The sequence below is a fragment of the Rhineura floridana genome, chromosome 4, assembly GCF_030035675.1.
Source record: "Rhineura floridana isolate rRhiFlo1 chromosome 4, rRhiFlo1.hap2, whole genome shotgun sequence".
Classification (NCBI taxonomy): domain Eukaryota; kingdom Metazoa; phylum Chordata; class Lepidosauria; order Squamata; family Rhineuridae; genus Rhineura; species Rhineura floridana.
The window spans coordinates 97,781,774-97,795,325 of record NC_084483.1 but is presented as its reverse complement, the minus strand read 5'-3'; the positions used below and the strand labels follow the sequence as shown (position 1 = coordinate 97,795,325).

The 13,552-nt window shown below is 41.2% G+C and overlaps 1 protein-coding gene across 1 annotated transcript in view; it reads right to left on the bottom strand.

Moving 5' to 3' along the window:
- NKAIN2 (sodium/potassium transporting ATPase interacting 2) overlaps nucleotides 1-13,552 on the bottom strand; it is an 848,791-nt gene that overhangs the window by 33,232 nt on the left and 802,007 nt on the right. Inside the window, exon 5 of the mRNA XM_061623744.1 lies at nucleotides 110-170. Coding sequence (XP_061479728.1) covers nucleotides 110-170 — 61 coding nt within the window. The remainder of the gene's footprint in view (nucleotides 1-109; nucleotides 171-13,552) is intronic.

Below are 13,552 nucleotides of genomic sequence, written 5' to 3'. Positions count from 1 at the left end.
TTTACAGTGTGACAAAGTATTCAGAATGATATCGGAGTGGGATGAATGAGTGAGATGGATGATAAAAAAAATAGTTTCAACTGGCATGTAATAAACCTTTATTACTTACAGCTGTCCTCTTCTTCGGTGATACATTTCACAACATAACAGGCATAGATGAATCCTGCCAGCTTAAACAAAATGGAACAATATTAGATATACAGTAAAAGTGGCTAGAATTCTGAACAATGGTGTGTGCTTATAAGACAAAAATAATCTTCTCTGTATTTTGTTTGCTATGAAAATTGCAATTCTTTAACATTTTTGTATATTTGCAGCAATGACAAATATCCCTAATGGCTATATTGGTCTAAAAACTGTTTCATGAGTGGGATAGCTACATTGGATTTCACCCAATGGGTTGAATACAATAGCCCCCTTCCATTTGCAGAAGAGCTTTTGATCCAATGGATCCCTCCAGTAACAGAAGGGGAGATTATTTTTGCTGATCCTCCTACAGAAAATTAGTTCCAGAAGGTGTGGGGAACCTCCAGAACAGTGTGGAAGTTAGTGAGAGGGGGGATTGCAAGGGGATTAGGAGAAAATCACCTTCCCCCTTCCGTTAATAGAAGCCTCTGCTAGATGAAAGACTCTTCTGCGAAGAGAAAGGACTCCCATTCATGGAAGGCCAGCACTGGATGTAATCCCAACAGAAACATAACCTAAATTACAAGTGTGTGGACTCTGCATACTACAGCAACAAATGTGCACATACTATGTAAAAACTTGATTGTGAGGATCAGTAAGCCTCTCAAAATTGTTGATGTGACATAGTGAGATAACTGTGAATCACGGTGTTAAGTAGTTTAGTTTTTCATAGTGTAAATGTAAACCAAAGCCATTCCTTCAGTACATTTCTTCTGAATTACATGCATAACATGGCCAGAAATAGAAACATTATTTGAAGCTGTTCTGTACTTGTGCTGGAAGGGCACAAGACTTTAATCTATCATGGAGAATTCTGGACCTTGTCACCCTAAAAAAAAGAAAAAAAAAGAAAGATATAATACCTACTGGTGGCAAAAAGACATTAGAAATTTCTTTGCTGAAAATTTTCCCAGATTCATTTGCTATCATTAACAATAATTTTAAATGAAAGAAAAATGAAAAAATAGTTGGCAAAGCTTGGTAGAATATTATATGGATTATAAGATTTTGCTCCACCTATTACAGGGAGGAATGTGGTTTCTTGTGAATGAAAGACCATGTTGATCCATCCTTTTGTATTACTGAGATGAGAATGCACACAGTAAGAAGTTATTTGCACCTACATTTCTTTGTACTAAAATGAGTACCACTATTTATGTTTTCATCAGCACTTTATTGTGTGAGCATACTGACAATGATTCACTGTTCAAATGGAGCATTCTACAAGCAGGAGTTCTCCTATTCTCTTTGATACAAGGAGAGCTTCTTATGAGCAAGGTGGGTGTGTAACCAGGTTTACATCAAAATGGGACTCCCCTGCTCTTTTGGAGCTCTACATGTATATCACAGCTACTGGATTGGGCTGATCATTTTAATGGTGCATGATAGGAGAGCTGCATTTTGAATACAGTCCACCAGCTGAGTTCTGTAGAACAGTAGTTCCCAACCAGCATAAGGAGATTCACTGCTGTGGCTCAGCACAGCTTGTCAAGCATGCCTCAAAATAGATCCAATTATAATTGCTCACTGAAGCATCCTCTTCATTGCCATTTCTCAGCTGATCAGCCCTAGATGGGTGTACAGAGGCTGGTTGGCAAAGCAATGGCACTTTCTGACCTTTTTGGCCATTGTGCTGAAAATGTTCACATCTTTCTAACATAGCCATTGGCTAGAGTGCTAAATTAGTACAGCTGTGCAGTGAAAAGGGGTGGAAGACGTCTCCAAGCTCACTAGGCTGAAAAATATAAGAAACTGTTGTACAGTTTTAGGAATAATTTATTTATTATATTACTTAGCTCCAGCTAATGCAAATGTTAGGCCACAGAGTGTGCACTTAGCAGACCTGACATTCACAATTCCCACCTTCAACACTATCTGAATACAGATGTATCAAAAAGTGTACTATCACATCTGAGAGCTGATGATAGCAAGCAATAATAGGGAAAAGAATGCGAAGGAACTATAGCAATATACTGTCATATGAGTCAATTTTTCACAAACTCTGCATATGTTAGTTTATTAATATCCAAAGAGTATACAACTTTAACATAATGCACATCTAAATATGGGAGGGATTACACAAGGTATCCACCTGCCTCCTATATTAATATGCAAAATGGCTAGCATGAATCATTTATTTCAGCTCTTAGATGATGTAATTGTTGATTCAATCACTTCTGAGGCATGAAATGCAATAGTACATTTAGGTTACAGTAGGCCTTCTCACTAAGAGAAAACCTGCCTTCAGATATCCCTTCATGCCAATCACATTACAGACACAACATTGCCATTAAGTAATTACTGTTCACTATCAAGATGCACACCAGATGGTGGGAACAGGTATGGAAATGTGGCTTTCAAAACTGAGGGCCAGATTAGAGGCAAAGACAGCAAACCCATCTCTGTCCAATCACGTATATATCAGGAAATGTGAGCATGGATTCTGAAAGCGAAAGGGGCTCACAGGCAAGAGTGCTGAACCCTCCCTTCTTGCAGCTTACCTTCCCATACTCTACCCCCTTACGTCCTTTTTCATCAGCTGAGCTTCAATAACAGAAGCAAGCTCAGCTATGAGAAAAATGCTTGTGGGAGTAGGGACTGAGGTACTTTGCTTCAGTGTCATCCTGAACAGGCACTTTAGGCCTCGGCGCCAAAAGCTTCATCATGCAGGTGGCAAGGCAAAGCAGAAGGCTTATGCAGCATGACACAGAAAGCAAACTATAGTGTACTCTAGCTACCCTATTGGATTTCGGCTTACCTTCATTGCCTATGAGGTGTAAAGCCTCAGATGTGTGCAACCATCTTATTCTGAATCCTTTTGCATACACAGCCATAAAAAGCAGGCGCTTCTTGGTCATTCATTAGCCCTGGTGAGAACAAAAGCACCCTTCCAAAAGCAACACTGTTTTACTGGTAAATTAATTAGAGCTCGTTTACATGAGTCCATGCCCCCAAATCTGCTCACAGAGCCCCTTTTGCACTTCGTAGTTTTAGGCATTCATGGTCAAGATCAATCTGTATATGAGCTCCCATTTCATTTTTGCACATGGTACCCACCTCTAAGTTTTTACTTCGCTCCAGTGGCTGAGAAGCATGAGCCCAGGCAGCTTCCTTAAACACTGTACTGCAGAAAACCTATAATAACCCACCTTATTTTCTTTTATTCATCTTTTATTTGAGGTAATCCCTCACTTGAAGAAACAGAACTCTTAAAAGTTCTTCCCCATGAGACTGAGCTATTCCGCATTTGTGGGATTTTTCCTAGGATAGGTTGCTCTTGAAGAAAAAGCTTCCCTTCTTTGTCTCCTCTACCTTGTGCCCTTTTAGCAGTTGCTAGAAACCACAGGAGGGGAGACTGTTGCTGTGCTTCAGGTTCTGCGTGCAGGCTCCCCATAGGAATTTGGTTGGCCACTGAACGGAATGCTGGACTAGATGGGCCATTGGCCTCATCCAGCAGGCTCTTCTATGTTCTGACATAAGAACATAAGAAGAGCCTGCTGGATCAGGTCAGTGGCCCATCCAGTCCAGCATCCTGCTCTCACAGTGGCCAACCAGGTGCCTGGGGGAAGCCCGCAAGCAGGACCCGAGTGCAAGAACACTCTCCCCTCCTGAGGCTTCCTGCAACTGGTTTACAGAAACATACTACCTCTGACTAGGGTGGCAGAGCACAGCCATCATGGCTAGTAGCCATTGATAGCCCTGTCCTCCATGAATTTGTCTAATCTTCTTTTAAAGCCATCCAAGCTGGTGGCCATTACTGAGTCTTGTGGGAGCAAATTCCATAGTTAAACTATGTGCTGAGTAAAGAAGTACTTCCTTTTGTCTGTCCTGAATCTTCCAACATTCAGCTTCTTTGAATGTCCACGAGTTCTAGTATTATGAGAGAGGGAGAAGAACTTTTCTCTATCCACTTTCTCAATGTCATACATAATTTTATACACTTCTGTCATGTCTCCTCTGACCCGCCTTTTCTCTAAACCAAAAAGCCCCAAATGCTGCAACCTTTTCTCGTAAGGGAGTCGCTCCATCCCCTTGATCATTCTGGTTGCCCTCCTCTGAACCTTCTCCAACTCTATAATATCCTTTTTGAGATGAGGCGACCAGAACTGTACATGGTATTCCAAATGCGGCTGCACCATAGATTTATACAACGGCATTATGATATCGGCTGTTTTATCTTCAATACCTTTCCTAATTATCCCTAGCATGGAATCTGCCTTTTTCACAGCTGCTACACACTGGGTCGAAATTTTCATCGTGCTGTCCACTACAACCCCGAGGTCTGTCTCCTGGTCGGTCACCACCAGTTCAGACCCCATGAGCGTATATGTGAAATTCAGATTTTTTGCTCCAATATAAATAATTTTACACTTGTTTATACTGAATTGCATTTGCCATTTTTCCGCCCATTCACTCAGTTTGGAGAGGTCTTTTTGGAGCTCTTCGCAATTCCTTTTTGTTTTAACAACCCTGAACGATTTAGTATTGTCAGCAAACTTGGCCATTTGACTGCTCACTCCTAATTCTAGGTCATTAATGAACAAGTTGAAAAGTACAGGTCCCAATACCGATCCTTGAGAGACTCTACTTTCTACAGCCTTCCATTGGGAGAACTGTCCATTTATTCCTACTCTCTGCTTTCTGCTTCTTAACCAATTCCTTATCCACAAGAGGACCTCTCCTCTTATTCCATGACTGCTAAGCTTCCTCAGAAGTCTTTGGTGAGGTACCTTGTCAAACGCTTTTTGAAAGTCTAAGTACACTATGTTCACTGGATCACCTCTATCTATATGCTTGTTGACACTCTCAAAGAATTCTAATAGGTTACTGAGACAGGATTTTCTCTTGCAGAAGCCATGCTGGCTCTGCTTCAGCAAGGCTTGTTCTTCTATGTACTTAGTTAATCTAGCTTTAATAATACTTTCTACCAGTTTTCCGGTGACAGAAGTTAAGCTAACTGGCCTGTAATTTCGTTTGCCACTTTCCAGTCCTCAGGCACGGAGGAGGACCTGAGGGACAAGTTACATATTTTAGTTAGCAGATCAGCAATTTCACATTTGAGTTCTTTGAGAACTCTCGGGTGGATGCCATCCGGGCCCGGTGATTTGTCAGTTTTTATATTGTCTATTAAGCCTAGAACTTCCTCTCTCGTTACCACTATTTGTCTCAGTTCCTCAGAATCCCTTCCTGCAAATGTTAGTTCAGGTTCAGGAATCTGCCCTATATCTTCCACTGTGAAGACAGATGCAAAGAATTCATTTAGCTTCTCCGCAATGTCCTTATCGTCCTTTAGTACACCTTTGACTCCCTTATCATCCAAGGGTCCAATCGCTTCCCTAGATGGTCTCCTGCTTTGAATTCTATTTATAGAATTTTTTGTTGTTGATTTTTATGTTCTTAGCAATGTGCTCCTCAAATTCTTTTTAGCATCCCTTATTGTCTTCTTGCATTTCTTTTGCCAGAGTTTGTGTTCCTTTTTATTTTCTTCATTCGGACAAGACTTCCATTTTCTGAAGGAAGACTTTTTGCCTCTAAGAGCTTCCTTGACTTTGCTCATTAACCATGCTGGCATCTTCTTGGCCCTGGTGGTACCTTTTCTGATCTGCGGTATGCACTCCAGTTGAGCTTTGCCTACTCTCCATGTTTATTATTTTCCTTCAGTTTTAGGAACCTAAAGGGAATGCAAAGCCTTGTGGACACCTTTAAGCCACTCTTCTGCTTCTCCCACCAAACTGGGAGGGTTCACGGAGAAACAGGTTGCTTGCTTGGGAACCATACCATGCAGGGCTCAAGAAAGCCTGTGAAGGTATCCGTACCTTCAGTCTCCCATCATAACCTTGTTGTTTGTTGACAACAAGAGTCATGCTGTTATCTGAGGACCACAGTGTCTGATGCCCGAATCCTTGGAACTGCTGCCTCACCTGTGACCATGTTAATAAGATGTTTACCAACTTCTCCAAACCTTGGAGAAAGCAGTCCTGCTTCACGAAGTCCTACACAGTTGCTCAGAATCAGTCCTACACAGTTGTAGCAGAATCGGATGGGAATGAGAAAGTAGAGCTGGTAGAATGGACTGTACCATGTCAGATTGAACATGGAGGAATGTTGAATGCTCTCTTGCAATTAAAACCAAATGTCCTTCAGGTAGAAAACTAATACAGCATGGACCCGGCAGGGATATAATTTTTCTTCCCAATATATTTGTTTTACTTCCAGGGAATTTTACATAAGGAAAATGTTCAAAAAAGGCACTTCCCCACCTGAAAAATGAATTGGTGCAGTCCACTTTATCACCTCAGAATTGTACTACTTCATTCAGCTGCATGTTTAGACCAGACTTTAGCTAGGTTTCTAGGCAGTATTATTTTTGACCCTCTGGTTGCAAATCTGTCAAGTATTGTAGTATTTGTCTCTGAGGGCCAAACTAAATATTATAATGGTGATGTATGAATTCATCTTCACTTTTTTATATCTCCCCCCACCCCCTAATAGCAACTGTAGGGATCTCAATTTGGAATACAGTTTTTTAAAAGTCCTTTTCCCTATGCTGTTTCCTACTATAAAATCACCCTCCTCCAAGACATATGGACACATCTGAACTCTCTGGCCCCAATCCAAATCCTCCCACAGCTGCTACTGATTGAAAAAGCAAAGACAGTTCTCATCATGGAATTGGCAAGAGACATCTATTTCGCCCTTGAGGTATGTGCGTTTCTAGGCATGCAGATGTCTGAGATGAGAGTGAAGATTGGTTTCATAGTTGCCAATGTCACAAAGGCCCCAATGACTTGCTCAAGCAAGGAAATGGTGTTACTCCCCATGAAGACAGGAATATTTGGGGAGGGGGAAATAGCTTTCAGGTGAAAAATTGCAGGTTTCTCCAATATAGCCTTCTCTTTCAGGTAAGTATCCATCTCACATGCACCAATCCATGTGGACATAGAAGACAGAAAGATAGACTTGCTGATGTGTGGGACATTGTTATAGAGGATAGCATTTATATTCTTGGTTGTATCTTGATCAGTAATACCTAAACGTCTATATTACATCACAGCTAAATCCCACATTAATTTCAAACCTGTCTATAGGAAGGCTTTCCCATTAGCAGGGATGAGAATTCACTGCAGGAGCTAACATACATTGCAGCAAAGAACAGTGATATGTTATTGTCAGCAGGCCATCTCTGCCTTACTGCGCTATTATTCATTTTACTTACATGACAAAAAGATGAAGGGCTAACTGTTTGACCTATGTATGTGCAAACATTGGCTCTTTGATTTATGTTGGCAAATCACTGGATCGCACTTACAGCTCAACCGTCCCAAAAGAGGTCTAAAATTACAGAGATGAGGATATTCTTATTAACAGAGCTTGGCACAGTCCTGTTTCTTGCTGAAATGTCAAAAGTTAATATCTACTTAACTAGCCGACTCCCACATAGCACAGCAAACATACTGTAGCACAAATTGTACATACTGTTGATCTTCTAATTGTTTCCAATTGCATCACCTTAACTATTGTGAGAACTCATTAAATAAATTTCAGAGGGTGATCTTGCTGATTAACAGCATAACTTTATACTAGAAGTTATTCTTCTCTAAATATTAGGGCTATGATAAAACGGAAGGGGTATTTCACAAAAATGAAGCCTATTAATTTTGTGGATTGCAACTGGGAAGGTAAGAGTTTGTTTATTAAATTTGTTAGTCACTTTTCTTCACAAAAGTGAACTCAAAATGACCTACAGTCAATACAGAAATTAAAACCAATATAACAAACTTAAAGAAAACAAAAGCCCACCCCCTAAAAGAGGTTATAACATCAAGAGCCCTCCAAAAGCCTTCCAAAATTAGGAGCCAAATGCCTGGAAAAGAGAAATGTTTTTGCTTGGCACAGATAATGATGGCGCCAGGCATGCCTCTATGGGGAGAGCATTCCATAAGCAGAGACCACCAGTGAGAAGGCCCGCTCTCATGTTGCCACCCTCCACATCTCCCTTGGAGGGGGCACATGAAGAAGGGCTGAGATGCTGACCCAGGGTCTGGGTTGGTTCATATGGAGAGAGGTGGGCCTTGAGGTATTGGGGTCCTGAGCCAATAAGGTTTCATAGGTTAAAACCCAATACCAACCCAATACATGGGGCTGCCTTTGAAGACAATTCAGGAACTGCAGCTGGTACAGTCCCTGAATTGTCTTCAAAGGCAGCCCCATGTATGTGTTGTAGTAATCTGGCTTAGAGGTTACCAAGGCACAGACAACTGAAGTCAGGCTACCTCCGTCCAAATAGAATCATAGATGGGCCAACAGACAAAGCTCATGGAAGGCACTCCTCGCTGCTGAGGTCACTTGAGCCTCAAGCAACAGTAATGGATCCAGGAGTATCCCCAAGCTACACACCTGCTTCTTCAGAAGGAGCATAACCCCATCAAGAGCAGGCCACATCCCCTCCATCCAGTCCAGAGAACCACCCACTAACAGCACCTCAGTCTTGTCTGGATTGAGCTTCAGTTTATTGTCTCTCATCTAGTCAATTACTGAGGTACGTAAGGAGGTATGCATAAAATGGGGGTTTTATTCTCAGATTCATTTCAGTGGATCAGAGCATAAGAATCTATAGTATGGGTGACTCTATAATACAGGCCTTATGCTGATCCCAAGTCACGGGATGGTCAGAACTGGCTTGCTGATCTCAGGAAGATACATACCAACAGAATTAACAAATAATAAAGAAGGTTCAAAATTCCAGGTTTGCTCAGGAATAATCCCTTTAATTAAACAATGGTCTGTGCCCAGGTTAAAGCTCAAGTCAGCAAAAACCACACAAGATAAGGTTTTACACATATACAACTTCTCTGGAGGCTGCAAGTAAAGGTTTAACTCCAGGGCAGGTAGAACAATCAAGTTAAAGGATATTCTTTCATGTACTAAATTGCTGACTAGTATCGCCCCATTTCCAATTCACACTCAGTCCAATGAAGATTCAAAGTACATTAAACTTAGAATTTTGGGGGAGTTAGCAGCACCTCTCAGGGCTTCAACAACTCCCTCACTCTACACAGTGCACTCTAGGTTACATGGAACCACAAGAACTAAGGAAAGGTGAGATCTTTCAGGTCTACCGAAGGTTACAGTACTGGTGGAGCTTTGGCTCACAGGCTAGATACAAAAGTTCCATTCTGACCTAGAGTCTCGGTACATTCTTCAGAAAAGGTATATCCACCCCCAACTCCTGAGTTTCTTTCTCTTTTTCTCTCTGTATGAATTGGTTCAATTTTGAACATTATTATGTTTAGGGTCTCATAGAATAGAATAGTAGAGTTGGAAGGGGCCTATAAGTCCATCGAATCTCTCTGTCTGTCTTATGCTATCTGTAACGTTAGGGAACGGATGACTGGGTAAAGTTAGAAGCTGCTCACATTAATTGTAATTGTAAATGCTGTATTTTTCCTGTTTCCTCTTTCAATAAACCAACCTTTATTTTACTCTGTGTGTGTTTTATTGGGGTTAAGGGTAAGGTTAAACGTGTATAAGAGTGGTGTGTGGGTTTAATTCCAGCAAAAGGTTCCGCTACACTCTCAAGGGTGGCATTTGAGTTCCTAGTAGGTATACATGCATGTGGGGATTCACATGTACATGTGTAACAGGCAAGACATTCATCTAACACATTCACTGCCACACCTGGAAATGTAAAGAAGAAATAGAGCTGTGTGTCGTCAGCATATTGCTCCAATATGCTCCAAATCTCAGGATGACCTCACTCAGCGGTTTCATGTAGCTGTTAAATAGCATGGGGGATAAAACTGAACCCTGCAGAACTCAACACTGAAGGCTCCATGGGGCCAAATAATGCTCCCCAAGTACTACTCTCTGACAGTGACCATCCAAGTAGGACTGGAACTATTGCAAAGCAGTGCCATCCACTCCCAATTTGAACAGCCACTCCAGAAGAATGCCATGTTGATACTATTGAAAGCTGCTGAGAAATCAAGGAGGATTAATAGTTGTGTGTCGTCATCATATTGCTCCAATAAACTCCAAATTTCAGGATGACTTCACTCAGCAGTTTCATGTAGCTGTTAAATAGCATGGGGGATAAAACTGAACCCAACACTGACGGCTTCATGGGGCCGAATAATACTCCCCAAGCACCACTCTCTGACAGTGACCATTCACGTAGGACCAGGACCATTGCAAAGCAGTGCCATCCACCCCCAGCTCAGACAGCCACTCCAGAAGAATATCATGGTTGATAGTATCAAAAACCGCTGTGAGATCAAGGGGGATTAATAGGGACACACTCCCCCTATCTCTCTTGTGACATAGATCATCATACAGGGTGCCCAAGGCACTTTCTGTGCCCAAACTGGGTGTAAACCCCAATTGAAATGGGTCTAGAAAATTGGTTTCAACCAGGAGAACCTGGATCTGGCCTGCAACCACAAGTTCAAGAACTTTGCTCAAGAAGGGAATGTTAGCAACTGCCTGATAACTACTTAACATTTTCTGGATCCAGGGAGGGTTTCTTAAGGAGTGATCTTACCATTGCTTCTTTTGGCAGACATCTCGCAAGCAGGCATTAATTACCTCCCCAACCCAGCCAGCCGTCTCTTCCTTGCTAGTTTTTATCAGCCAATGAAGGGTAAGGGTCAAAGCACATGTGGTTGCCCAAATGGAGCCAAGCACCTTGTCCACATCCTCGAGCCCTACCAGCTGAAACTCATCCAACATAATGGGACTAGATGGTGTTCTGGACACCTCTTGAAGTTCATCTGCTCTAATGTTGTTATGTGCCTCCAAATCGACTACGACTTATGGCGACCCTATGAATCAGTGACCTCCAAGAGCATCTGTCATGAACCACCCTGTTCAGGTCTTGCAAGTTCAGGTCTGTGGCTTCCTTTATGGAATCAATCCATCTCTTGTTTGGCCTTCCTCTTTTTCTACTCCCTTCTGTTTTTCCCAGCATTATTATCTTTTCTAATGAATCATGTCTTCTCATTATGCGTCCAAAGTATGATAACCTCAGTTTCACCATTTTAGCTTCTAGTGATAGTTCTGGTTTAACTTGCTCTAACACCCAATTATTTGTCTTTTTCGCAGTCCATGGTATGCGCAAAGCTCTCCTCCAAAACCACATTTCAAATGAGCTGATTTTTCTTTTATCTGCTTTTTTCACTGTCCAACTTTCACATCCATACATAGAGATTGGGAATACCATGGTCTGAATGATCCTGACTTTGGTGTTCAGTGATACATCTTTGCATTTAAGGACTTTTTCTAGTTCTCTCATAGCTGCCCTCCCCAGTCCTAGCCTTCTTTTGATTTCTTCACTATTGTCTCCATTTTGGTTAATGACTGTGCCGAGGTATTGATCCTTGACAAGTTCAATGTCCTCATTGTCAACTGAAAAGTTACATAAATCTTCTGTCGTCATTACTTTAGTCTTTTTGACATTCAGCTGTAGTCCTGCTTTTGTGCTTTCCTCTTTAACTTTCATCAGCATTCGTTTCAAATCATTACTGGTTTCTGCTAGTAGTATGGTATTGTCTGCATATTTTAAAATATTGATGTTTCTCCCTCCGATTTTCACACCTCCTTCATCTTGGTCCAATCCTGCATTCTGCATGATATGTTCTGCATATAGATTAAATAAATAGGGTGATAAAATACACCCCTGTCTCACACCCTTTCCGATGGGGAACCAATCGGTTTCTCCATATTCTGTCCTTACAGTAGCCTCTTGTGCAGAGTATAGCTTGCGCATCAGGACAATGAGATGCTGTGGCACCTCCATTTCTTTTAAAGCATTCCATAGTTTTTCATCATCTACACAGTCAAAGGCTTTGCTGTAATCTATGAAACACAGGATGATTTTCTTCTGAAATTCCTTGGTCCGTTCCATTATCCAACGTATGTTTGCGATGTGATCTCTGGTGCCTCTTCCCTTTCTAAATCCAGCTTGGACGTCTGGCATTTCTCGCTCCATGTATGATAAGAATCATTATTGTAGAATCTTGAGCATTACTTGAGCATGGGATATTAAAGCAATAGTTCGATAATTACTGCAATTGCCTGGGATCCCCTTTCTTTGGAATTGGGATGTATATTGAACGCTTCCAGTTTGTGGGTCATTGTTTAGTTTTCCATATTTCTTGACAGATTCTTGTCAAAATTTGGACAGATTCAGTCTCAGTAGCTTGTAGCAGCTCTATTGGTATGACATCTATTCCTGGTGATTTGTTTCTTCCAAGTATTTTAAGAGTAGCTTTCACCTCGCATTCTAAAATTTCTGGTTCTTCATCATACGGTTCCTCCATGAATTAATCTGTCATCCTGGCATCTCTTTTATAGAGTTCTTCAGTGTATTGCTTCCATCTTCCTTTTATTTCATCTCGGTCAGTCAGTGTGTTCCCCTGTTGATTATTCAATGTCCCTGCTCTTGGTTTAAACTTCCCTTTCATTTCTCTAATCTTTTGGAACAGGGCTCTCGTTCTACCCTTTTTGTTGTCCTCTTCTATTTCTATACAGTAACTATTGTAATAGTTCTTTGTCCCTACGTACTAGTCTCTGTATTGTTGCATTTAGGGTTCTGACTGTGTTTCTATCTCCTTTTGCTTTTGCTTTCCTTCTCTCTTTAAACATTTTAAGAGTTTCTTCAGTCATCCATTGAGGTCTTCCTCTCTTTTTAACTAGAGGTATTGTCTTTTTGCATTCTTCCCTGATAATGTCTCTGACTTCACTCCACAGTTCTTCTGGTTCTCTGTCAACTAAGTTTAAAGCCTCAAAACTGTTCCTTATTAGATCTTTATATGCTTCTGGGATGTTATTTAAATTGTTTTTTGGCATTATGATTGCTTTGTTCTTCTTTAGCTTTACTCTGATTTCCGATATGACCAGTTCGTTATCTGTACCACAGTCTGCTCCTGGTCTTGTTTTCGCAGAAAGTATGGAAATTCTCCATCTTCAGCTACCAATTATATAATCAATTTGATTCCTATATTGACCATTTGGTGATGTCCATGTGTACAGCCATCTCTTCAGTTGCTCAAAAAATGTGGTTGCAAGAAACAAATTATTGGCTTCACAGAATTCAATAAGTCTTTCTTCTGCTTCATTTCTGTCTCCTAGGCCCCATTTCCCCACAATTCCTAATTCTCCTCTGTTCCCTACTTTTGCATTCCAGTCCCCCATGATTATCAGCACATGTTGTTTTGGTGTGTGATCAATTTCTTCCTGTACTTCTGCGTAAAATCTCTCCAATTCCTCTTCTCCTGTTTCGCATCGGAGCATAGCTTGGATGATGGTTATGTTGATAGGTTTCCCGTTTAATCTCATTGATATAACTTGCTCAGACCTTGCGTTGTAG